Here is a 26,607-nt window from a genome sequence, read left to right as displayed (position 1 = left end):
GTTTGGGCATAATATGGCCCACTTTTGGCATTTACAGCTGAGTTACGCATTAGCAAGCGTTGGATGGGCCAGATGTACTCACATTAGGTGCGTCCAAGATTACGCGGCGTAAATGTTTATGGAGTGCATGGAGCCTTTTCCTCTGCTCCGTCTGGTTAGACATAGCAGGAATTTGGGGTAGGCAATAAGATTAAGGTAGACCTTCAATGCAAGTTTAAACATAAGTCAATCGATCCAATGCGCATGCACATATACTGTAGCTTGATGCCTGCATCAAGAATATCAGAAAAAACAGAGTTGATTAAATAATTCTGTGTTACTATCATTATCAATAATGATAACACTAATTATACTACTAATAATACTGTATTAAGTTTTTAGTTGGATTTTATTTTGAAAGCGTAAACGGAAGTATTTATATTCCAAGTCACTGCACATTGGTGCAAGATGTCACTCAGTCTCTCAGTACCGAGGCTGAGACCTAAATACGCATGAGACTCATTGACCGTCGCACCTTAAAAAGAACCAGCTGTCCTGCCAATAAACAGCATGTAGAAAGTAGTCTGAAGCAAGAGGCGAACAGGGATTTATTCTGAAAGGAAGGCAACTGGGATAAAACCAAATATTGGACGCGGTCAAGATTCTGTCCGTAAAATCGGTATAAATAGCGTAAATTTGCGTTTCACCTGGTGACCGAGTACGTGCACTGAATGTGGTAGGATTAGCAATCAAAAAGAAAGACTGCGCGCGGCAGGACATTGTTGTCAAACAAGCAAACCAACAGATGTGGTGAAATGGCAACGTCTGTCAACATCTGTCTCCAAATCTGCTTGAGCTGAAGGTGAAGCAGGATTTTCATTCTGTAAGGTGTGATGGAATAAAATGCTGCGCATCAGAGCTTCTACTACAGGTCACTTGAATCACAATCGCACCTGATTCAGGAATCTATTTTTGACCTTTTTTTCCATTTAGACTCGTCTTCTGCAACGCAACGAGTAGGATGGTCTTTGCCCTTCATGTGATTGTCATGTCTTCGGCATTTTTCAATCCCAGTTTTGCCTTCAGCTCCCACTTTGATACAGGTAAGGTTCAAACTGAGAGGTTATTGCCCATCGGATAAGGATATTTATTGATTTACTGGAGAGCTGAATGTTTTTTTCTGCGTTTTTTTTTTTTTTTTTGATGAACAGTGATCTCCCATGAATGGAAATTGATGCAACGCTACATCGTTGTTTAGATACATTTCTGAGTCACCAGCAGCGGCATCATTTCCTTGTCGTCATTATCATTAAACAACACAGGATTAGCCCAGGTATGGTTGCTCTACCGCAAATCAGTCCTTCAGAGATTGGTAATAAGAGGGTTAAAAGTTGCACCTGCACTGAATCTGCATAGTCCTACACATACATCAATGCAGTTGTGTGCATGCATGTGTGTAAGGTGTGTTCCTGCTGTGGCAAGGGTGTGTGTGTGCTATATGGCTAAAACATTACAGGGGGGCATGCTTCTACTGTTTGAGATCGCAGTTTACGGTGCTCTTTTCGATGCAGTGTTTAATAATCCCGGGTTGCCAGGGGGATGGGATCCTTGGCAGAGGCGAACCCAGGTGTTGCTGCAGTGCTTTGGTACCACCAAATATTAAGCCAAGCCCTCACAGAGGCGTAGGTGCTCGAATTGGAGCAGAATAAACAACTGTGTGCAAATGTAAACAGGAACGAGAGAGTCCCTGCACTGAGTCTGATGTGCTGAGCATACAAATGACAGTTAGCTCAGTGGCTCTCAAGTTTCAGGCTCTATCTGGCCTCCCCAAACCACACATCCTTGCTGATCTCTTTTTGTTCAGTTATTCCACCCTCATCTAACTCCCTCTCCTCTTTTCATTTGTTGTATCTCCACAGGGTGTAAGATTGGATGGGCCCTAGTTTCAAAATCAGCTTGTTTGCTGGAAGTGTGACATTCCTTTGCCTTTGCAACATTTCTATGTTTACAGCTGGATCAATATGAGACAATTCTGTCAACAGTTATTGATGATTTGCAAAGGTAAAGCATTATACCAAGTCAAGTGATATCAATGAAATTCCTTGTTCACACTTTTCATTTGAAAATATCACTGGTAATTAAAGATGGATATACAATGGGTATAATATGGTAAAATGAGATGACAGCTCTGAAAAAATTTAAATAATATTCCTTGACCCATGACAGATTCTGTACTACTGTGCTTTAGGATATACTGCAAACAAAAACAGAGCTTTGTTTACTGTAGGGAAAACACGCAATGAATGCTGTGCAACATGATACACAGGTAGCAGAATCATGTAATCTTTTAATTTTGAATAATATAGATTATGAATTTTAAGAAATAGTTAATTTAAATGTCCTGGTTTTATCTTGCTAAAGGAGACTAAATATTTACAATATTTCCAATGTGAAACACATATCCTTTCATCAGATGATGCAGGCAGATTAAGAAACTCCACAGACAGGTTGGGATTTGCTTTAGGTAGAGAGGATGGGGCACAAGTGGAATGGTGCATGTGGACAGCATATAGCTGGAATAAATTATGGATTTTGGATCGTCACTCCTGTCATAATGATCTACATTTCTAATAAGAGCAGCACCTCACTAGATCCTATTGCTTCCTTGTAATTGGACTGAGAATCGATGTTGCCAAGGCGATAGAGGGGGCGTGTGAGACAGAGCCAATCCGTCTTGTAGCCAGTACTAAGGACATAGAAATGCTTGCATCCTTTAAAGGGGAGTGACACACACAGGCAAGAGAACTATTCAATTAACTGTAGATGCTGAATATGCTGTGAATAGAGTAATAAGACACTCTCATATTAACAAATGAAGAATCTGCCCTAAAGAGGCCTGAGGGGAAAGCAAAGTGACTGAGGGATGTAAAAACATCAGATCCCAGACCATTCTGTCACCATTTTGATTGAGCAAACTGACTGTTTTAAAGGTGCTGTCCAGTTGTGCGTTTTGCACACTCTCATACAAACTCTGGATTTATTTGATATCAAAGCTTAAACAGCGTTTGAGCTCTTGCACCCCTCAAGCTTACCTCCACAGCTGCACTTCCTCCCCACACCCCTGACTATGTGAGAACATAGTGTGCTATACCTCTATAAACTCACACAAATGGTCACTCATGCACAATCGCACACACCCTAACAACTATGGGGCCAGGTCAGTATTCACATTGCATGGCATTGCATAAGCAACAGGGACAGACACACTCTAGATGCCCAGACATCATCAGCCTCCACATGACCGATCTGGGGTTTGGTAAGTGTGGCATTCTGCACCAACTGCAGTTAGCACCTGGCTTCACTATTGCTTCAGCACCGTGGAGAGCTCCCCCATCAGGCGAGGGGAAGATATGAACGTGCATGTCATGGTTACATTATACATTAATGTGCATTGTTTTACTGCAAGGGCAAACGGACAACAATCTAATCTGAAAGGAAGCACTGATACATCAACAAATTGACAGAGCAGTACTGTGGGAGTCTGTCTTTCGGCTCTCTCCTCTCTTCTGCTCATACAGTCATTTTGCCTGGAGGTGGCAGTTGCACCAAACATCCTTGTTGTTGATGGTATTTTGATACAGACACAATATAACATGCATATGTCACCTGTAATTGTGTAACATTGTGCATGTTGCAAAGCTTTCATGTGTCTTCTCATGTACATGGAGACATTTCTGTAGTCTGTAGCCAAGATGTTGGTAATGCTAGAGATACACGTTGAAAGTCAGCAAGTCAGCCACTGCTGACTGTTTGATTATGCATCTCATTATGTGTAACATGGAACACTTTAGTTGTGTAAGTCTGCCTCTGGGGGAAACTAGAATGAGAATGAAGTGGATTTAGGAAGCGAAGGGGAACCGCTACATCTCCTCTATGTGCCCTCGGTGTGATGATGCGGTGGCTGTGGAATTTCTTGGTGTCACATTTGTTGGAGGCTTGTGCATGTGAGGAGGAGGGGCACATGCTGTGTTTATGTCATCGCCAAAGTCTGCTGTTTCTCGTTGAATTTACTGTAAAGGCCTGAGTGTCTGTGAGCTGTTTAGTGACATCTCATAGTGGATGGTACTGGAAAAGCAAAACAATACACAAGTGTGTAATGGAGACATTTTGGGGATGTTTTATGATGATAACTCGTAATTAAACTCTCATACATTCTCAAAAGGATTGCAGCTGGTCAGAGAAGCAGAAGATGTCTGCATTGGAGTTGAATGTGAGTGTGCTTAACAATAGCATAAAAAAATACTGGAAGAGTGCATGGGAGCCACAGGAATTTGTTTTTCTCTCTATATTTTTTTCTAGCACTCAGACATGTAAGCACACCCGCCCACACACACGCGTTGCATTTGTCAGCATCATGAGACCTAAATGGCCTGGCCTAAATGTCATCGTTAGTCCATATTCCAATGTCTGCACATGGCTTGCACATCCATATAATTTGTATTGCCAGAAAATAAAATACTTGAGGGTCCTGGATCGTGAGTGCATAGCTGCTCACTGTCAGGCTTGCAAGCCGATACTTATTAATGTTACAAAACATGTCAAGATGTGTGACTGTAAAAGCCTCTGCTGTGTCACTGGAAAAAAGAAAAAGGTTTGCTTTCAGATAGTTAATGTTTTGTCAATTTTAGAAAAACTGAAAAAAATGGTGTCTTTTACTACAGTAAAACAGTAATGCAGTTAGAAACCTTATTAAGTGTAGCATGATAAGCAAAGCAAATCATGATTTTGAATTTGTCTCATGTTAGTAATCAAATCCTCCTACATATAGGTAAAGCAGTACTGAGCTCCAATACACATTCACTTTTCCTCGTCAGACTTATACCGTTGAGGGCAGTGGTATTGTTAATTTAGATCGTTATGACTAAGGCACAAAACAAGTACATCTTGATATTGCTTCCTTAGCCAATTATAAATATCAGCAGGTCAATTTATGTTGCACTCATTCAAACTGTTGTTAGATTAGGAGCTGTAATATACATTAAATGAGATTTGAGGTGGGCAGTAAGTCAGTATCCTTTATCATCTGCTCATGTAAGTGAATGATGAGGAGATTCCTAAGTTTAGTGATTATAAACTGTATAGTAACAGAGTTCACAGACTGCACCAGGCCGTTATACAAGAGCAGTGGTTAAAGTTACTGTCAGGATTGCAATTCAAATAACTGAGATGAATAACTTGATTTTATGGGACATTTTTTTGTGTCACACACCAATCAGCTGCATAATTAAAACCACTGAGTAACCAGTGAGTAACACTGCTTGTGTTTTAAGAATGCAATGTTCTGCTGAACAAACCTCCAAAGTGTCAAAGTAACAACCATTTGCATCGTTGTTACTTTGACACTTGCCATCTACTTTAACATTTTGCAGACCAGTTACACCCTCCACAGAGGGCAACAGCACTCCCCTACAGTAGCAGCCTTCCCCAGTGGGACAACAGTGGCCCCACAAATACCGCTTAGGAGTCTGACATGTTCATTTATCCTCCAAACTCCTCTGGGAAGCAAGTCCAATCCACCTTGGTTTACAAATGTGACGTAAACTGAAGAGGGGTCTTTGTGGCCTAAAGAATCGTATGCTATCATCCTCTTACCAGACATTCCAGGATACCCTCAGATGTTCTTTGTCTGTGACCTGACTCTTCAGAACTATTTTGGAGGCACGGGGAGATCCTACTTAGTATCAAGTGGTCTTAATGTTGTAAATGATCGGTGTAGTATAACCCTAATAAGATTTTAACCATTTATAATTTACAAAAAGTGTTTGTAAAGGCAGATGGGTCATAGATTATATCTGCAGCTGTGACTGTCTTTCAGATTTTATTTGATTATTTTTCATTTGTCTTTTTTTGTTTTTGTTTTCTTTCCTTTTTTGGTTGTCTTGTCTTTTTTTTTTTTTGTTGTTGATGCAAATCTGATAGGTAACTTCCTCCAAGTTATTGTGTCTCCTTTTGCATTTAGGTGAAAACCGAAATGTGCCTAGAGTGATTTGTACCATTATTGCAGTGAGTGCAATACTTCTCCTCTCAGGTGTCGTTAAACTGTACCAGGAGAAGAGGTTACAATTAGACGATGCCATTAAAAGAAGGCCAGTCAAACCTCAACTTAAGATCATTAAGTTTTGTAATCAGAACAGAGGTGGGTAGACAGATGTTTGATTAAAAAAGGATTTTCACAGTGTTGCTGGGTTGAAGAGTTTAATCTAGTCTGCTTATAAAAACTAAACTAAACTGCTATATGTTTTGAGTGATTGATCAGTTAAACTAAATGAGTATTTTTCTTTCAAATTGTTAAAGTCTGATCAGTTTAAACAACCAACATCTTGCAGGACTGTTGGTCATTATCAGATTTGACATTCTCAGTAAATAGTTGCTTTATATTACAAAGTGAAGGCTTATGTTCTCTGTCAAGTTTCCTCTGCTTGACTCAATAGGATAAACATTCTCATTCCATTCATTCATTCAGCTCTTGCTTTGTCAGTTTGATAAACTGTGAGCAGCTTTAGTTCCTTTTGGCTTTTGGAAAAAAATATTTTGAATTATTTTGGTCAACCAAATTTAAATTTCAAATTCATACTCAGCAATGCACATTATGAAATGCATAATAAAGGTATGTAGAGGCTGCCAATTCAATCTTGAAGGAGCTATCCTTTAGTGATGATGTCTCCAATAACTTTGTTATTCATGCTTATTACCGGCCTTTTCACCTCTACATTTTGTGCCCTGGTATTGTAGTTGGTTAGTCTGATCAACTTACTCAATGGATCTGTCCAGCAGAGTAGAGTGCTTACTCTTCCTCTCCAGTTGTGAGTCTTTGCCGGGGCTGTCAGAAGGCATACATGACAGGCCTGTAATGTTGATCCATGGTAGTCCTCCTGGGCTCTGCTCCCAGTTAATAACAGTTATCATGGCTCTCTCCAGGCAAGCTCAACTCTCCATCTGCCATCTGCAGTCATTTGCAGAGAGCACAGAGAGGAGAGGAAGTTCAGTTCAGTTCAGTTCAATTCAATTCAGTTTTATTTTTATAGTGCTGAATGAATAAATTCTGGTAGAAAATAACTCCAAGGTTCCTCAACTAGACGCCAAGGAAATGCTATCTAGGGTAACTATATAGTTAGACAATTTCTCCCTGAAGCGCTCCGGTCCAAAGATAATGACTTCAGTTTAGAAGGAGACAGTTCTGAGTCATCCAGGTCTTTATGTCTTTAAGACATGCTTGTAGTCTGATCAACCTATTGGTTTCATCTGGTTACATAGATAAATACAGCTGAGTATCATCAGCATATCAACGGAAATTTATGCCATGCTGTCTAATAATGTTACCTAATGGAAGCATGTATAAAGTAAAGAATCGATCCAAGCACAGAACCCTGTGGAACTCCATGACTTACTCTGGTGTGTGAGGAAGATTCTTCATTTACAAGAACAAACTGGAATCGATCAGACAAATATGACTTAAACCAGCCTAATGCAGTTCCTTTAATCCCAATAACATGTGAACAGTGAACTAGTGGACAATACCTCTGGCTCTCTCAGTGCCTTCTGAATCGTTTGTCTCTACGCATGTTTGTTTGCATATTGTTTTCCTGTTTATCTGTGTGCAGCCCTCTGCCATCATCGTCTCACTACCCTGTTGTGTTTTCTTTCCGTCTCTCTGACCTAACTCTGCATTTCTCACATCTTCATGCATAACAATTTAAGCCTCTTAGGAATCTCTATCCTTGAATGCAGCCTGTTGTCAGACCTGTTATAAGATCAAGCAATGTCTGATAAAAAAAATCAAAAATCATTTTAGCTTTGCAGGTTTTTCTGATGCATAGGCAAGATGCATATTCTTTGGGACTGACACACCTGCTGCCACTCACTTTAACTGCTCGGACGGTCGCACTTCTCCTGTTTCTGTCTCATTTCTAATGTATCCTAGCCTTTTTTCCACCATTCTTCCCTCTCCACTATTGGCTATGAATGTGTGAGCCCACTCAGGGCAGATGGAAGAGCTTGCTTGCCCCCGCAGCACTGTCCTAAATCTAAACACATGCTTGAGGAGATTTGGACTGCTTTCTGCTCAGCTTTGCTCTCTCTTCCTGCATCTTTCTTATTTACTCACATTTAGATTTTCATGTTTGCTCATTAGGAACATTGAGCAACAGCGGAAGGGTAGCAGTTAGCCTTGTGTTGTATATGTGTTGCCACTGAGCACACAAACTTGAAACTTAGTCCCTGTGGGTATTTTTTGTAAGCTGGAAAACTTGGGTGTGTCTCCCAAAATGATTTCGATATTCATCTTCATGTTTAACAAAGTGTCAAACATTAGATCAGGATGGTTGCTGTTTCTTTCACTTCCCTCTTTCTCAATTGCAGTGGTTTGATTGCAGTGGTGTGTGGCTTGGCACGGTGCCCACTCTGCAGGTCCTTGGATCAAAAACAAAAGCTGGTGTGTTTGTATTTGAGGATGTATGTGCATAGAAACTATATTACTAAAGTAAGAATGAATTTAAAAAGGAGAAGGGGTGCACAGAGAGAAGTGGCAACATCTTAATAGTATTTCATACCTTCGCAAAGGTATCCATTTGCTTTGAACTAACCGACACATGGTCACGTGGTGCATGTAGCCCTCAAAAGTTCCAAACATCCCAGCTCTGTCAATTGGTTTGGACAGAACGCAGTACAAAAACAAGTATTTTCTCAAGGCATTATTTTTGGGAGCGGGAGAGACACAGCATTTATCACTGAGGGAAGCAAGACTGCAAACACATCATTAAATACATTTACTGATTATATTTAGTGATGTAAAAAATGTTAGTTTATGCAATACACTGATTAATATAAGCATGTCTGCTGTGGATTATTATAAGGTTATACATATCAAGAAAAAAAAATCACAGGAAGTATGACACCCATTTTAAAGCTCTTTCTGTTGTTCTCTGCATGCTAAACATAGGAATGCTATACCTTATCCTCCTAAACATGCCAGTGGTTCAGTGCTCTGCTTTAGCTTACCTTCAGATCTATATCCTTCAACAAAGCATGTAATATTACTGTCTGTTCCCCAGGATTTACTCCATTCAGTCTGTCTAGTCTCTGCCTGGTGTCAGACAGAAAATTTGCTCAATCTAAACTGATCTAAATTAATCATTCTAAAGTTTTAAATGATATATTTTGAAAATATGTGGCTGTAGCTGCTTCAACTGATGAGCCGGGATGAATTCCTCAATTCTTCTGAAGATGTCTACAGTGACTGAAGTTGTGCTCACTTTAGCTAACTGCAGTTAAAGTACAACACGGATAATTAACTATAACTGGCTACATGAAATAACCCTGTTAACTTAATTTGTTACAGAGCAGTCAGCTAATGCCTCACAATGCCAAAAAATGTTGAAATTTCACCAACTTACTGGAGAAAATACTTCTGAAACACCAAGAATGAACGGTGTTCAATGCTAGAACTTCTGGTGTTTGGAACTATGGGTAGCCCCATGACCCACGTGACTTCCGCATTCCTTTCTTTATATAGAAGTCTATGGGAGTGTCGCCACTCTCTTTTTACACCACTCTGGATAGAGCCAGGTGTGGCAGAGAAAACTAAACTGTTGAAAAACAATGACAGGAAAATCTTCTTTATCTTACCACTTAATATCTTTTTTAGTCCATCGCAAAGCAGAACACAAAGCAGATCTTTGTCCACTTTGACTTATGTCTTTTCCATAGCAAAGCAAAGCCACAAACAACAACCCACTGCTCTCATTTACCACATAAATGTTGAAGTTATGCATCCAGCCGCTTTGACTTGGCTTCCTGTGTGCGTGCATTTTCTGATCTTAGTGTATGACCATTAACACATGGCGTGACCGAGACCTTGATATGAATGTGTTTGAGGTAATAATTCCCTCTCTCTGCTACGTAATTTCTCATAATCCCCCACCCCCCTTTTCACTCCCTGGTGTGTCCATTTCGAGCAGATTTGTTGAATGCATGATGTACATGTGTACTAAGCAGCAAGCGACCTGACATTCTGATATTTCAGCTGCACAGTAAAAGAAAACTCCACAGCACATGCTTTATTTAAGATCTACCATGCAAAGCTCAGTGGCTGTGCTTAACACAGCACATCCTCGCTTCTTCTGCATGCATGAACACACTCAGCATTGAGCAGCACATTCCTTTTATTCCATTTATTCTTGCATGTGTGAAAACGTACATTGTCAGCACAGGAAATGCACATCCTGTTCTCAGCTTGGTATTAAATTATGTGACCATCATCTGACAAACTGAACCTACTGAATCAGCATGATTTAGCATTATGTCATGCACAGTAATGAAATAATTGTATGTATAAGTCCAGTTTTCTGCAATATTAAGTGAAAGCAATGGTCTCTTCATTCATTCTTGCCTTATTTATACCAATTCCTTGTTTCTCTCTTTCTCTTTATCCCACTGCATCATTCTAATTGTCAGCCTGAAATGTGGTGGTAGAAGAATGACTCTATTGCTCATCTCTCTCCAATACTGGAGACAGGATTTTAATAAACTTGGCTTTAAGTACTTTATTTTCATTTCGCTGTGTAGCTGCTGAACTAATGTGTTTATCTCAAATATTTATGGAGTACCAGGGTCGTTTAGCTCAGATCACAGATCCTCCGAGAGGGGAGGGAGTGAAGTGAATTCTTAAAACGTAACATTTATTAAAAGAGTGCCTTTGATTGTCCTCTTTATGACTATATCAGACTTGCCAATGTTGTAAATAACAGAAATAGGTTCCAATATGAATTATCCATGCCTCTGTGATTATATGCCCATATGCCTAACTTGCACCAAGAAACAGAAGAACTATGAAATAAAATGGAGAGCAGATTGTACATGTTTCAATTTCTACTTGTCTTGGTGGCAAGAGAATGCTCAAAGAAGCCCAAACTACCTCTGCAACCTTACCATGCCATCCCCTAGCCCTTTCTATCCTTGCATTAAAAGTCAGCCACTAATTATTTTATACATGGAAGAGGAAGTTTTAATTTGTGGTCAGAATCACTTAAAGTCAGCTTCTGTTTGTAGTTTCCCCCCAAAGTGCTACCTGACGCTTATGAGGGTGAGATTTGAAAAGGAAGATTCTTCAAAGAATATTTTAGGACTATCCTCTTTGGTCTATGGGAGTACTGTTTGTGTTATTTTCTTTTAATTTTACCATAGCTTAATATCAAAACATACAAATACTTTGTTGTAGACAGTCCCTCACAGGGAATAGGAAACATTTTTTTCTCCTAATCCCTCGTCTTTTTAAGGACAGAGGTTCCGACATACAGCAGCATTCTTTCACGAAATAACTCACTCTTATTTATTCATTTTAAAGGAATTGCTGTGATCCTCCTTAAGCTCCACATCTGTAATAACTTGAACTATGAATGTCTGAGCATCTAATAAATCTCCAAATTCAACTTTTTGTTCAAACTGTACTATTTGGTGCTTGGGAGTCTCTTGTGGAAACCTCCTAATTTTTTTTGCAAAGCTGTTTTCTTTTTAATCTGATTGAGCATGTGGAGTATCTTTTCCTCTTTCACACTGTCATAAAATAATGAACAAATGATTAGCCAACATACTGTAATCAAAACTGATACACCCCAGAAGCTCAACTACATCTTTATCCATGCATGTACTGCAAGAGTCACAAATTGGAGAGGTGGAAAAGTGAAACCTTGTTAGAGTCCAATGTACATGTAGACTTTGTTGAAGGATTTTGCTCCAGATGTAGAATAACAAATGGTTCACTCATACACAATTATTAAAATGAGTTAGGGTAGACTGCCATCTTCCATGATTTTAATGTTATCTTTGCTTTTGTCTAAACATGATCACCAGTGTTCATCCCATGCAGCCTGTAGAGGCATAAAAATTGCAGTTACATCAGCTTAGGTTAGATAGATGGCTTATCGCAGTCAAGGTTTTCTTGTGACAATAGGGCCAACTGAGGAGGAAGTGGAAAGAAATCTGAATTATACCAGAGAGAAAAGCAAAAATGGGAGCAGTTTATCAATTGAAGTGCTTGCAGGTTGTGACAGACAATTTAACAACCTGCTCCAGAAATTGCAACATATGTCTGTTTTATGTTGTGTCCTTCAGTGAGCCCTGATTCACCATTCCCTCTCATTCAGCATGTACAGTTGCAGTTTGACAGCGTTTGCACAGTATACCTCCTCTCTGTTCCATCCTCCTTCCTTACATCCATCCATCACATCCAGCTATACATCCAGGTTCAGTTTATAGCTCTGTACTCAGCACATATAGAAATGCCTGTGAACTTGGAATGAATGGCAGTTACAGCTAAAGCTTCTCTGACATCTGTGCTGAAGGTGAACATTCTTATGTCACTCCTATCTGCTTGGATAAGAGAGGGTTTGAAAATACACATTTGAAGGCTTTTAAAGTATCCTCCCCATTTTGCTATCAAATTCTACACAGTGTACCCTGTCACCACCCACTCATGCTGTGTGTTGTGGTATGCAGTGGATGCAGAAAGGGATCTACTTGGTTTAGTTTTGTTATTGCCTTCATTTCCATTTTACTGGCACACTCACATCTAGAACCAAACACACACACACACGCACAAACTGACAAGCTGTCATTGCAAACACAGGAAAATATATGAGACAGCGCCAGCAAATGTGGCATCAGCAAAAATGTGCGTTTTCAAACAGTGATGAAAGAAGGAGGGGGCAGAAGGTTTCTCACATTGTAAAATCCAATCAGCTAATATATGTTGGCCATCTGGTTGTTTCCATGGTGATGTGTTGGCTGGTCAGTGCCCACACATACACTACAGTGGGCAGCAGCTCTACAAAAAAAGATTGCAAGTCTTGTTTGTGTCTGTTTGCATTCAGCCATGTGTGTGCAAGTCTAACACATTACAAGCTTTGAGGCTGCAACCTGGGGGTCAAGCTTGGGTTGGAGTTGTACTGCTTGGGCTATGGGAGCTGTCAGGTCTGGAACAGTTTGTTCCCTGCAGCCAAATAGGTCAGGACCACTGGGGTCTCAGCTACTGAGTTGGAAACAACCCACACACAGAAACCATAGTAGCCCCAGCCTCCAATGTAGACCCATGCTACTGTAAGTGTGTGTTTTCTTCACAATAAGATGAAGAGATTCCTGCTCAAGAGTGAGGACATAGTCTCCCTCCTTGACAGACTTCAAGATTTCTTGTATGTTCTTGTACAAACCAGGGGAGTTCTGAGCTCTATACATTTTCAAGCAGAATACCTTCTCTCAGTACCCTGACATGTCATGGCGATATAGCCTGGATTATAATTTGTATAATATAAATTCTAATTACTATCATAATTCATTATAATTGGTAACATAAAGCATTCACTTCAAACTTGGAACTTGTCAAGAAATTTTGCTGGTAAGGTGCAGTAAGGGTCCATTAATATTATATACATGTATATATGTATATATATATATATATCTTATCTTTTTTCGCAATCTCTCTCTCTCTTTGTCTCTTTTCCAGCTTTTTTTATGTGTAAGTGTCTTGGACGGACAGTGAGTAAACTTTGAGCTGTAAACTTTGACCTTTTTCTTTAAAAAGATTCGGACAAAAGGAGACCTACAATCCATATGTGTCAATTTATACCTATCTATGAGCTATTTTGTGGTTTTCAAAGTTATCTTTCGTTTTCTGCTCAGGTTGCTGAGGAGTTAGAGGCTGCTGCTTTGGTGTGACACCTGGAGGTTTTCTAAAGTTTATCCTTTTAAAGGGGAATCATTGGATGCAGCATTTCTATAAATCTCAACCTATGCCAGGCAGTAAGAGTCAATATATCTCTGCTTCTGCAGTGTTTAGAGGTTCTTAAATTGCTTCAAAGTCTCTTTGGTTCAGATATTCTCTCAGGAAACCTCATCTTGCCACTGAAAATGTCAGAGGATGCTCTTTAAAAACACCATATAATGACTAACATTTATGAAGGCACGATGCCCTGATAACTTATTTGAAACATTACTGAAGGCCAGATATGCTGTATATATATATTTCAAGTGGATTTCCAGTGCAATTTAATATGCAGTAGAGCTCTTCTCAGCACTCCCAACAGATTGCTGAGAGAGGCAGTGGTTATAAAGAAAAAAACAACCTCTATCGAGTGTCTATTAATTTAATGTCTAAGGGTTAGTTCCCCATACACAGTTTGAGGATTTGAGAGTACTGTTTGGTTACAGTGTATGGATGTAGAGATCAATGAAAAGGGATAGATAGAGGATAGTTTTTTAGTGAATATGAATTGATCTTGTTGATAGCAAGTGTAATACTTCCTGATACTTTAATACTTTAATAAAGCAGAAGTTGTAGTTGCTCTGTAGAGACAGATTCGAATAGAGATTCACATTTCTTTCTCTCAATTTCCTTACCTTTCTTTGTCTCTTTGCTTTCATCTGTGTTAGCAGAACATTTTAAAACTGTAAATCAGATTGCATCTGGGGACTCCAAATGCTGACACACGGCTCTCTGGCCTGCTCTAAGTTACTACAGGCTGAGATACAAACTAACACATAGGGGTTGCACATATCCACACAGGAAGACAATGACAGATGCACAAAAAAAGAAGCTTTTTCAAAATGTCACATATTCCAGCAACCATGCTTTAACAGCATTGTGTGCATTGTTGTGGAAAGCAGCTACTTTAAATAGGATTTGGGTTGCATTGTGAAGTGCAAATATTGCTGTGAGGACAATTTTCGCAGGGTATTGCAGATAATGAAAAGCAGATTACAGATTTATAGTAAGCATTTTCATTCATCACAGCTGTTTACACAGAAATAGAATGAGCAAGTACAACTACTTTTTTATTAAAGTATTAGGCAGTGAGTGGATTTGTGGATGGTTTCATACTTTTTGCTTACATGACTCTGACTGCACAATGACTTCTGTAATTAAGCTCCAGTGGCCAGCCTGCTTTCTATTTACTCTATAGAGATAAACACGAACCTGATGAGAATGTTAATTACAAGTACTGCTTCTTTTGTCAAGTTGTCAATATTACAGGCACATATCATTTCTGTGTATACAAATCAACTTCATCTCTATCTTGTTTTTAATTTCCTGTATGGTTCTGTCGTTTGCCAGCATACAGTTCAACCCTTTTAACACTTGCACTATCCTCTGTTGTTGCAGATGGGGCTCCTCTGAGCGAGCTGTCTTGGCCTTCATCTCTTGCAGTTGTAGCTGTCTCCTTTTCTGGCCTCTTCACCTTCGTCTTCCTCATGCTGGCTTGCCTCTGCTGCAAGAAGGGAGACATTGGCTTCAAGGTGAGCTCACTGCTGCTCCCAGCTGGAAGTGGAAGGAAGCACAGATTGTATGAGGAGTGAATGTAGACAGGAAGGGAATGCACTCCGACATACATGTATTGTATCTCTGTGTATAAACTGTTTAAAACAAACTAAAGATGAAATGTTGTTTAATTTATGTTCCTGATAGCTTTGTATTTCCATCAACTTACAAAATGATATTTCAGAGTTACAGATGAGTGTAGAGTCATAGATGGGTATTCTGTGTATTAGGAAAGGATAGATGATAAAGTCCTCAACACTGAGTGCACATGTATAATAATAAAGGCTTATTGTTGAACTAAACCAATAACTGCAACTAACTATTAAATTTTTTATTTAATCATCTATCAATGTGATTATATGCCTAATCATTAGGTCTATGACATGCCAAAGAAGTGAAAAATGGCATCACAAAATGCTGATAGCCTCGTGAATTTTGTGTATCTGTCATGAAATGTGATTACTCCTGTTTTAGGACACAGCTTTCTCTTCTTTTTGTACACTTCAGGAAACTTTTATGAATTCAGGGTTTTTTTTGTGTAACAGTTTTAACATGAAAACAGGTGTCCATCAGCACCAATGGCTGGCTCAAATGTCTTTTACATTTTTATGTTAAGTCAAATGCAGTCAACAGTTCTAAACTCAAACATCCACAGATTACAATGATGCAAAACAAATCATTGCATTTGAGATTTTGTTTAGCTGAATAGTTTTTTAATTATCAAACTTGCTTTTATTTCTGTTGACTCACTGAATAGCTGATCTAGTGTGTAGTTTTATATAAGGTATAAAGAATGTATAGAGAAATTCTCACCCAGTTTCATGATCTAAACTTTTGTCGCAAAAGATCAATTAGAAATAATATACTAGTTCAGTGTATTGATTTATCATTTTATGTATAAGTGCATTTTCAAGGAGAAGCCAGAATTGCACATGTCAATATTTGATAATCCCTTAAAGCCGCTTACCTATCCAGGCTGGCACACATTGTCTCTGCATTTCCTTTGTCTGCCAGCATGACTCAGTCATGCTGTGTCAAACATCAGCACTGAACTGAGTCTGTGATGAAGGCCAACAATGACTGACACAGGCAGGGGGTATAAGGGAAGGGAGACAGAACACAAACTCTTGAGCTGCTGCACTGGCTGCCCCTTGTCCTTTCAAGTTTCACTTTGACATACTACTCGCATCATTTTGTTTCTATTTTTTAATGGTACTCAGCAAAGAGATTTAAGTGGCAACATCTTTGGCTTTTTTGTTTTTTAAATGACACATGAAGAAAGCATGGGGGGGTGTTAGATAACAGTGGGTGAAAGCTGAGCAGCATTCTTCTTGGGTATGTTACTAGAATATGTGGTGATAATGAGTGGGAAGTGTGTGTAGGAGATGGGTGCTGCAGGGATAACGATGTCACTAATGAGAATGGTAACTTGTATTGCTGGCCTTTTCATGCGTGCTTCCGTATCTTTTTGTTCCAGACTTGATAGTTTCTGCCTCATAATGTGAGACTGCAGTTTGATAACCTGAAGAAACAGCAAGAGTCTGAGTCTCTCTATACAGTGAAATGAAAAATGACAGAAAGACAGCTCCAGCTGCTGAAGAACCATCAAACAATACTTGATTAATTTTGCCTTAACAGACATTGGGCCTGGTTGACATACCAATATGGTACTATTGATTCCTGCAAATATATCATCTTCCAGCACTGGGTCATGAGAGAGTTCAAGGTGAACACCTGCCTTTGAGCTGCAAAAGTCTCTGCCAGGGTCTCAGACTCAGTCCCTGGAAAAGTACGGAATTACAGTAATAATGTCATGCTGCCTATTTTGTTTACATGCTTTGTTTAGTAGATGTGAAAAAAGAGGTGAGCAACACAAGTGATTCTGAAAGCATTTTAATAGCATTGGAATTTATTTTCTGTATGCCGAAGCACTATGCATCACATTAGTAGCAAACATTACAGAATGCATAATTGGTTCCAATACTTTATATTAGTTTAGCAACAGCTTACTTGTAAGGTGTGCATTCATGTGGGACTGCAAAATTGCACTGCTGCACCAGCTTAAAAGCTTCATTATTCCTTGTCTTCACTGTGCCCTTACTGGAGCGTGCAGTCTGAGGCCGGGTATTAAGTGTTTTCTTAACTGAAAGCTCTCCGGGGAGCTATGCAACGCTGACTCACAGCCAGGTGCTTGCTTTCACACTTCACTCACAGGAGAGTGGCAGATGGTTCTCCTGAATGAGAAGCACATCTACACACATTCCTATGTACAAACACTCGTGCTTCAGAATGCGTGTTTAACCACACAAACAAACACAAAGAGTCATTTAGATATTCCACATTAATTCAACCTGAAGCTCGCTCTCTGGCTTTTGACCAGTTTATCTTTGCTGTTTGTTGCTCTAAGTTGGAAGTTGGTTTGTTGTAAGAAAGCGATTTGTAAGTAAAAAAAAGATGGATGACTTTGTTTCATGAAACTATAGCCTAAATCTGCTAAAAAGACCAGCGTGAATTATTGGGAGATTATGAGGTGGGATACAAGAGTTAGCATTAGGGTGGCTTTGACTTAAAGACATTTTTTCTTAATCTTGATAAGAGAATCAAAAGAATTCCAATGTACTGAGCTATAACCAGAATTTAACACATATGGCCAAGGAATTATGATAATAGACATATTACAATTCTTGATATCACTGTTTTTTTGGTTATTTCAGTTTCTATAGCAAGTGAATTATATTATATTTCATGTACACATAAAAAAGCAACACAGCAATATTTACGGTTAATCTTTTAAATATGACAACTACTGCAAACAGATGTTTATTATACATTAATTTACTGTATATATATGTGTGTGTGTGTGTATAATATTATACAAAATATAATATTTAACATAAGACTGACTTAAGGGTTTTACTTATCTACTGTAAATTATATCCATAAAGGACTGAGGCACTGAGAAATCTCTCTATGAGGCTGAAGACAAAAATCAGTGCTCGTGATGTCTGAGGAAAGTGGAAATCCTTTATTCTGATGATCAGAATTCATTAGACCGTACATGTTAGTCTATAATCAAAACCTGTCACTGACTGAAAACATTTGTTATTTTATGAGATGACAAACGAGTCCACAAGCTGTTGAGCAGCCAAAATGTTCATTGTAAAAATGAATTGTATTGAAAACAGTGGATTTATAATTGAACATGTAGTACTGTTAAGATGACTCCATGTCTCTATGCTGACAGTAATTAAGAATTTGGGTGATTTTGAAACTGTATACAGAAAGAATGACAAACAGCACATAATACATAATGACATTACATGATTTTTTTGTGCAAATTATATGTGCAAAGTATATAAACAGCCTCCATCCTAGTGTGTAGTATGACACAACAAAGCTAAATTAACTAATTTGAATATTATACATTTGATTTAAGATCTGCACTCTTAATACATATTTTATGGGATTTTCACAGAAACAGAGCACAATGAAGCGCATTACAATATTTAGTGAGCAAGGACACTGCAGTAGTGTTCGTGTGTATGTGGGGGGCTGGAAGGAGCTGAAGCTATGGTAATGGGAATAAATCAGACAGGACAGGGTGGAGGTTATTGTATATATAGTAAGAGAAAGGGTCACTGTTTGCCACTCTCTGTTGTCTTCCATTTTAAAGCAGTGATGGTGTGGAAGGGGTAAATCTGCAGTTAATTGACCAGCAATTCTTCTGCATATCTCATTATTGATCACACTTTCATTCTTGGTCTTTTTCCCAGTGTGGAGTACACAGTGCCCCTTTTTGTAAAGACTATAGTGATCTCTTTCAAAATGCACAGTAGAGGATGACGCTCATGGTAGGATCTTGGAGCTGCATGGTCCAATTATGGAAAAAAAACTTTCAGGTTTTAAAACCTAGTCTATTTTTGCATATGAAGATATTTGCAAGACTAATCCATCCTCAAAAACAAATAACTGCTTTAAAATGTAATCAAATGTGTTTTCTAAAACTTTAAATAAGCAAAACCTGTAAGCATGTGTTGTAAGATATTTTATATGAGAAAGAGATACAGGACAGAATGAAAGAAAGCCTTAGTGTCTGCTGTTTGAATAGCTGTATGCATAAGTGCATTTCTCCCACAGTATCTGAGCAGTGACCCTCTCAATGCATCCCACAATCTACATGATTTATGTATGTGGGTAGGTGGATGTGCCTCAGTGTATCTGAATGCTTCCACAGTTAAACTATTGTTTCCCACTATCTCAGTGGAAGGACGGCTGTGAGTGGATGACTAATCCCAGCGTGTGTCCTTGCACCAGGAGTTTGAAAACACTGAAGGCGAGGAGTACCAGGCAGACCTCTCCGTCCTGGCCTCGCCGACCTCCCAGAATGGCCCTGAGGTTTACATCCTGCCCCTCACTGAGGTCTCCTTGCCTGTCTCTAAACAGCCCGGCAGATCCAGTAAGGAACCACAATCCATACATAACACATTCATTTAAAATTGTACGAACCAGTTATTTAGTTAAGTTCTTTTGATGTTTCTTACATCTTTTTGTAGCCAATGATTTTACGTTTCTTGAGCATGGTGTAAAAAAAGAGAATATTAAAGCTTTTTAAAAACAAATTTAAAATGTTCAGTACAAGTCTGATTAGTTACAATCCAATTCAGTCCCAATTCACTGTAATTCAGTTACAATCATACTCATCACTATCAAATTCATTATAATGCATTTCCATCTAATTCATTGTAATCTTATCAATAGTTTGCCAGTTAAAAAAAAAACTTGCTAATGACACCGAAAGACTGCTTTAAATCTTCACCAGTTTACGTTCTCATCTTGATGTATTCTACTTGGGAATGTTAGGGGCTATTCTATGTCAAATTGACTTTTTTTCAGTTTTTTGTTTATTTAATCAAAGTGGGGAGGGGCAAGTTAGAGGTTCAAACAAGCATATTTGAAATCTTGAAAATTATTAATCCAATTTATGGTTGTGGGGGCGCTGTAGCCAATCCCAGCTGTTAGCCTAGAAGCAGAGTATACCATAGACAGGTTGCCAGTCACAGAGACAAATCAGACACTTCATTTATGACAAACTACCATGGATATCTGTGCAGACTCAAAGACATGTACAGTATGATTTAATTTGATAAAAATGGCTGGTAAAACGTGTCAAAATGTCAAATTTTGCATCAAAATCAAATCAATTTGAATTTAGTACACAGTCCTACATAATACAAAAATGTCTTTAAGCCTATTTTTCTTTTGTCTTACTCTTTCTCTGAACAAATTACTAATATATTTCCTTCATTTAAGAAACTGGTTTACTGCTGTGCTATGCAACTTTTTGTATGGAAGCTGTAGCCCACAGGAGAGAAAGCAGCCTGGTCTCTATGTCATTTCTGGAGCTCTTTCCTTATATGTCTGTAAAATTACATTGTCATGAATGTCTTTTATTATTATGAATAAAAAAGACACAAACTCCTATGTCATCACCCAGCATTAATCACTGGGGTGTCCACAAAACCTGTTGAGCTAACCGGCACCCCATATTCATAGGCTGTAGATTTTCATCCCTAGTTGGAGTCCCGGCCTGGAGCCCTTTACCCCTTGTCATCCCCCTCTCTCTGGCCACTTTCCTGTCTTCTTTTCACTATCAAGACAGACCACTAGTGCCAACAAAACCTTAAAGAAAAAAAAAAAGAAAAAATTGCATTGATTACTGACAGTTTAAACACACATAATGTTTTGTGTAGATAGTTTGTATTCTATATCTGTGAGCCTTTCTTCATCTGTTTGTATTTCTTCTGGTCATTCTGCCTTTATGTCTGTAATGTGTATGTCAATCTCATTGTGAGCCTCATCTTTGGTGCTCAATGTGCCTCACCCTGCATGAGTCATTGGCTGTCTTTGCTACACTGTGCTGAAGGGAGGTTAGTCTCTGCTCAGCATCCCAGGATGAGAGCGCCAGCCATGATTGGACAAGGTAGCCTTAGGCTGGCAGCCAATAGCTACGCTTGTCTCTGTCCCTCGTAGCTACGGCTGTTTGATTGGTCCAGGTGTTGCAGGGTGAGGAACAAAAAATAGAGAAAGGAGAGATTGTGAAAGGGAGATTGTCTCCTTCTACTAAGTAATGAGAATGGTCTATGACTCATTCCACCTTTCTTATGCAAAAACTATGAAAATTGCTATTATTACTTCTACCTTTTTATATGTAATATGTTTTGGCATTGATTATATATATATAGAATCATATATTTCTTCTTTATTTATTTCCATTAGTCTTATATTAATATTATACAAATACATATATTTGGAAACAGTGAGATTAATGAAAAAGGCTTTGCATTTGAAAATGAAGTCATTTGTAAGCTAAATGTCAAAAAATAAACAGGTAGTTGTGCTATTTTTTTGTTAGCCAGTTATGATCAGTGGAAATTCCTTCATGCATATTGACACTATGTATATATCATTAATTATCCACACCCATGCATTGAGTAAATGGGTCTTATTATTGCAACTACAAGAAAACTGCCAATTGTGTACTTGATACACAAACCATGAATAGTGTTTTCTATATGAACCAAGCATAAATTATGCATTACTATGAGAATACAGCAGTGTTTACTCTTGATCTGACAATACTGGGTTCCCGCTTGTTGCTTTTATGTTTTATTCAGTAGGTCATGTAAAGCTTCACTACGGAGGCTTGATGCATCAAAGTGAGAGTGTGAATTTATTGTGTGTTTCATTCCACAGTCCCACTGATCCTGCAGGCCCACTGGATCATACCATCCTCTCTGGGAATGCCATTAGCCAAGCAGGAATGCACACTCACGCTCACACATTCCACATTTGGAATAATACCGTATCTTACTTTCTAACTCTCGTTTGTGTCAGGGAGGGAGGGACGGTGCTGGCCCGGGGGTTGGGGTGGAGAAGTCCGGGTCTGTTATCATCGTGACAACCTCTGCCCAGCGTTCTTGTGGAGAATGGGCCTTGTGTGTGTCCTGTTTGCGGCCCTGTGAGTCTGTGTCTGTGTGTGTTTGGTGCACTGGGTACCAGGAGACACTGCATGAGCGTGTGTATGAGCAAACCAAACAATGGCCCTGTTTTAGGCCGGCTGGGCAGTGCGGGAGCATAAGACCAGTCTGAAATGTCCAAGGAACGCACTAGCGGAGGACTGTCATTATGGGCTGAATACAGTGAGGGGTCTGTGACAGAATATGGAGAGACAGGGGAAGGGTGGTGGCATGCACCAGGACCTAAGAGAAGGGAGGGGAGGCTGGAGATAAGGGTTGTGAGAGTGTATGACAGAGATCTTTTCTGCACCGGACAGAGGCAGTGTTTGTGTCATGTTTGGCTAAGGAATGCTGCTGTCCTGGGTGACAGGGAGGCATTATGCAGACCTCATGTCATTAATGGGTGTCTTGAAGCTGCACATAGAGCTGGTGCGTCAGACAGCATACTACCAACATGCGTGACGGTCACATCAGACAAGATACATGTCCAGAAAATCTCTGAGCCCAGAGCAGAAATCGACTTCGGAACGCCTGCATCAACACATCGGAAGATTGGTTCGCTGACTTGAAGATTCTTTCTCCTTCTGTTTACTGTATTTTAAAGCAGTCTCTATAAGAACCAAGGATTTCGGTATTTGCTTGACAGCTGGATGGCCCAAGAGGAGGACAGTTTGCGTGTTTGTGTGTGTCCCAGTTGGAGGATGAGCTCGGTGCAGATGGGGAAAGGCAGCGTGGTGAGCTTGTTCAGCTGTGCAAGGGCTCGGAGGGTTAAATCCTGCCGAGGCTCTCACGCACAAACTGTGACCATGGGCTCCTTCTCACATATACACAATGAGGGTGAGATGCCTGGGGCTGGAGCTCTTGGTTCTCACACTCTGATCCAGTACTTCATCTTTGCCGGGGTCTCAGACTCAGTCCCTGTTGCAGTGCTGAGAGTGGCTGGCCGCTCCACTGCTCCATCATCACCTTTCCCCTCACCATCAAGATCTCCCTTGCTGAGATATGAGGATCCATGGAGGTATTTAATTCAGTATGTAAAGAATTGCATTGCCTCTGTACAAGCATCCTCGTATTTTGTGAGTTTCATCACATCTGAGAGAGAAGTTGCAAATGTATTTTCCTTCAGGCATTCTCCTTCAATCTTGTTGTGAACACAACATTTTATTGAAGAAAATGTAGATAACCTGTTTAGCTCTTGGGATTTTTGTTTTTCATTTTGGCTATATTGTCAGACTTAATTTCTGTTCCTTTTATCTGCTCACAACCCTTTACTTTCTATTTTTTCTCTGTTTTCTTTGTCACTTCTTTTCTTCCAAGCAATCTTTTGTTTTTCTTGCCCAAAAGTAATATTATGTCTTCATTACTGTTTCCTTCCAGTCCAGCTGCTAAAATCATCGGACCTTGGCCGCCATAGTCTGCTGTATCTAAAGGAAATTGGACATGGCTGGTTTGGAAAGGTGAAATATCCTTTTTTCCTCTTAACATGAATATACAGGCAGTTTGTTAGCGAGATATCAACATTATGTTATTTATGCTTATGCAAAAACTTAAAACTGCATATATACTTACCGTATTTAGTGTACTGTGAGAAGGTTTCCACTCTTTGTGGAATGCGTGGTTAATCGGATGACGATCTCACTCTAGCAAGGAAAATCTGTGGCACTTTGTGTCAGGGTGTCGATTCCGTGGGAGGAGAGAATAAATTCACAGTTACAGTAGATTCCTTCCAATTTGCTATACAGTACATGCTACTATGACACTTGCATTTGTTCACATGCCATTCCCATTCTCACTTTGTGTCTACCTTTAGTTTCCCAATTTGAAGCTTTATGATGATGCTGTTTTGTGGAGATTCCAGTGTCTTTTATTACAACTCGACTCTGCTGGCCCTTCTGCGCACATCTTGTAGGTTTTGCTTGGTGAAGTCAATGCAGGCCTCAGCACCACCCAGGTGGTGGTGAAGGAGCTGAAGGCCAGTGCCAGTGTCCAGGATCAGATGCAATTCTTAGAGGAGGTCCAGCCATACCGGTCAGTCCACAAATTAACCTGCAAAAAAAATCCCACCTTGATAATAAGATAAAACAGTGTCAGTGAATGACTGTATTACTGACAGTGTGGGTAGTTTTCATGCATTCATCACTTATTAAATGTTTCTTTTCTGTCAGAACCCTCCAGCATCCTGCCCTCCTACAATGTCTGGCACAATGTTCAGAGGTCACTCCCTATCTGCTTGTCATGGAATTTTGCCCCCTGGTAGGACATGATCTAATTATGATACATTGTTTATTCAATCCTAAGCAATTACCCTATATTTCATTACTCTTGTTTATGGTATTCATGCACACGTATTCAGTAAAAGCATCCCACGTCCCCATTTCCTTTTCTTCTATCAGGGTGATCTTAAGAGTTACCTCCGCAGTTGTGTAACTGCTGATTCTGAAACACCTGATGCATTGATTCTCCAGAGGATGGCATGTGACATTGCTTCAGGGCTTCTGCATCTTCACAAATACAACTTTATCCACAGGTATATTATTTCAGTCCTGCTCCTTTTAAGTGCATCAAGTGTTAATGCCCCTAAGGAGAAGCACCCATCGGAATAGCCCTTGTGCCCTCTGCTGGTCTCTCCCTGTAACAACATCCTGGTGCTGCCTGAGTAATTTACACAAACTCCAGCATCAGTGATTTTGTTGCTGGGGGTGAGCCCCTTTACGTCTGTCTGTCATGTGGCAGCTACAGCAATTGATCCGTGATAGCCGTAGTGAAACGCTCATTGTATGGAGGAGATGAGATTAGATGTACCGTCCTTGTTATTGTATAGTTCTATATATAACTATTCTATAGTTACTGTAGTGTCAGGTTAGGCGAAACAGAAGTTACATGTTATTGTTTATATATGAGGTTAGATTTATACTTTGACCAATCTTGCTGTTACAGTTCTTATGATTTGGTGATATTTTGTACTAAACATACAATACTGTTTGATTTAGTAATCAGACTAGTACTGATAGACAATATTCAGTTGCAAATGAATTAAAAAAAACTTCAATCTTTAAAACATACAAAAGGAAATAAAGGCATATTTATGTGCTGTAGTTGCATTCTTTTTCAAAGGTTAAACTGTTGGTTTCTTTTCCACAACAGTGACTTGGCCTTGCGAAACTGCCTGCTAACCTCAGAAATGTCAGTTAAGATTGGGGACTATGGGCTTTCTCACAGCCGATACAAGGTCAGTCCTTTCATAATGTCACTTTTTGTACCAGGCAGCTTGTAAACCTATTAATATTCAATGTATTTTACTTTTTTTATAGGATGACTATTATATAACACAAGACCAGATTTGGGTGCCTCTGCGCTGGATTGCACCAGAGCTCATTGATGAAGTCCACGGAAATTTGCTGGTCGTTGATCAAACCAAAAGTAGTAACATATGGTAAGATATGCAAATATTAAGGATATGAAGCTACCAACCAATATCCTCTTTAGAATAATACTTTGATGTTCTGTGTGAGAGTCAGATTTGATGGATTCATTATAAGCTTGTGTAAAGGAACATATTATGTTATCATATTATTTTGTACTTTATCATGTATGTTCCACTTGTTTGGATCATTGTCTAATGTGGTGTATGAGCACTGTACGTCCTGTACACTTTCCATGCTTGTTCCAGGTCATTGGGGGTCACTGTGTGGGAGCTGTTTGAACTGGGAAACCAGCCATACAGACACTACTCTGACAGACAAGTGCTGACATATGCTGTGAAGGAAGAGCAGCTTAAACTACCCAAACCCCAGCTCCAGTTCCCCCTGGCTGACCGCTGGTGAGACATGCTTGCAATTTCACCCAGTCAGGGAAATCATACTATGCACACAAATGCATGCTGACACTTTGGAATTTGTATCATTGGTGCCACATTTGATACATTATCATGCCTAAAAATCTAGCTGACCAATTAATTACTCACTAGGTTGTGTGTCCTGTTTTATTTAAATAATTTGTGCCTAAGGTGGTTTAGCAATCCAATGTAACTATATTTCTCTTTGAAAGCAAGAGCAGGTGATCAATACTTTCCTATTCTTTATGATCTCCCTGACATCGACCAAAGTTGAGTCACCTCATCAATCTTTACTGTGGGATCCAGCCAGATATTGTTTATATTTATCAATTTTTCACTTTTGTTCCTGCGTGAAATAAACACACTTGCTACCAGCAGGGATAAGCTACAGTGACACATAGAGAGGCTCT

At 39.4% G+C, this 26,607-nt stretch overlaps 1 protein-coding gene across 3 annotated transcripts in view; it reads left to right on the top strand.

Moving 5' to 3' along the window:
* Positions 1–446: 446 nt before the first annotated feature.
* Positions 447–26,607, top strand: part of aatka (apoptosis-associated tyrosine kinase a) — a 32,050-nt gene continuing 5,889 nt past the window's right edge. The window contains exons 1-11 of one of the 3 annotated variants that reach the window (XM_072369608.1): positions 447–841; positions 973–1,082; positions 15,191–15,324; positions 19,661–19,802; positions 23,740–23,819; positions 24,272–24,390; positions 24,528–24,615; positions 24,756–24,889; positions 25,507–25,591; positions 25,674–25,795; positions 26,033–26,182. In XM_072369608.1, the coding sequence (XP_072225709.1) occupies positions 1,001–1,082; positions 15,191–15,324; positions 19,661–19,802; positions 23,740–23,819; positions 24,272–24,390; positions 24,528–24,615; positions 24,756–24,889; positions 25,507–25,591; positions 25,674–25,795; positions 26,033–26,182 (1,136 nt within the window). In that variant the 5' untranslated portion in view covers positions 447–841; positions 973–1,000. Of the gene's footprint in view, positions 868–972; positions 1,083–15,190; positions 15,325–19,660; positions 19,803–22,220; positions 23,381–23,739; positions 23,820–24,271; positions 24,391–24,527; positions 24,616–24,755; positions 24,890–25,506; positions 25,592–25,673; positions 25,796–26,032; positions 26,183–26,607 lie in introns of those variants that run through there. The other 2 variants (XM_072369609.1, XM_072369610.1) reach the window with 2 other exon arrangements.

This window comes from Leuresthes tenuis, unplaced genomic scaffold (genome assembly GCF_036924035.1).
Source record: "Leuresthes tenuis unplaced genomic scaffold, fLeuTen1.0.hap1 SCAF_17, whole genome shotgun sequence".
In the NCBI taxonomy this organism is placed as follows: domain Eukaryota; kingdom Metazoa; phylum Chordata; class Actinopteri; order Atheriniformes; family Atherinopsidae; genus Leuresthes; species Leuresthes tenuis.
This window is presented reverse-complemented; position numbering and strand designations above follow the sequence as displayed.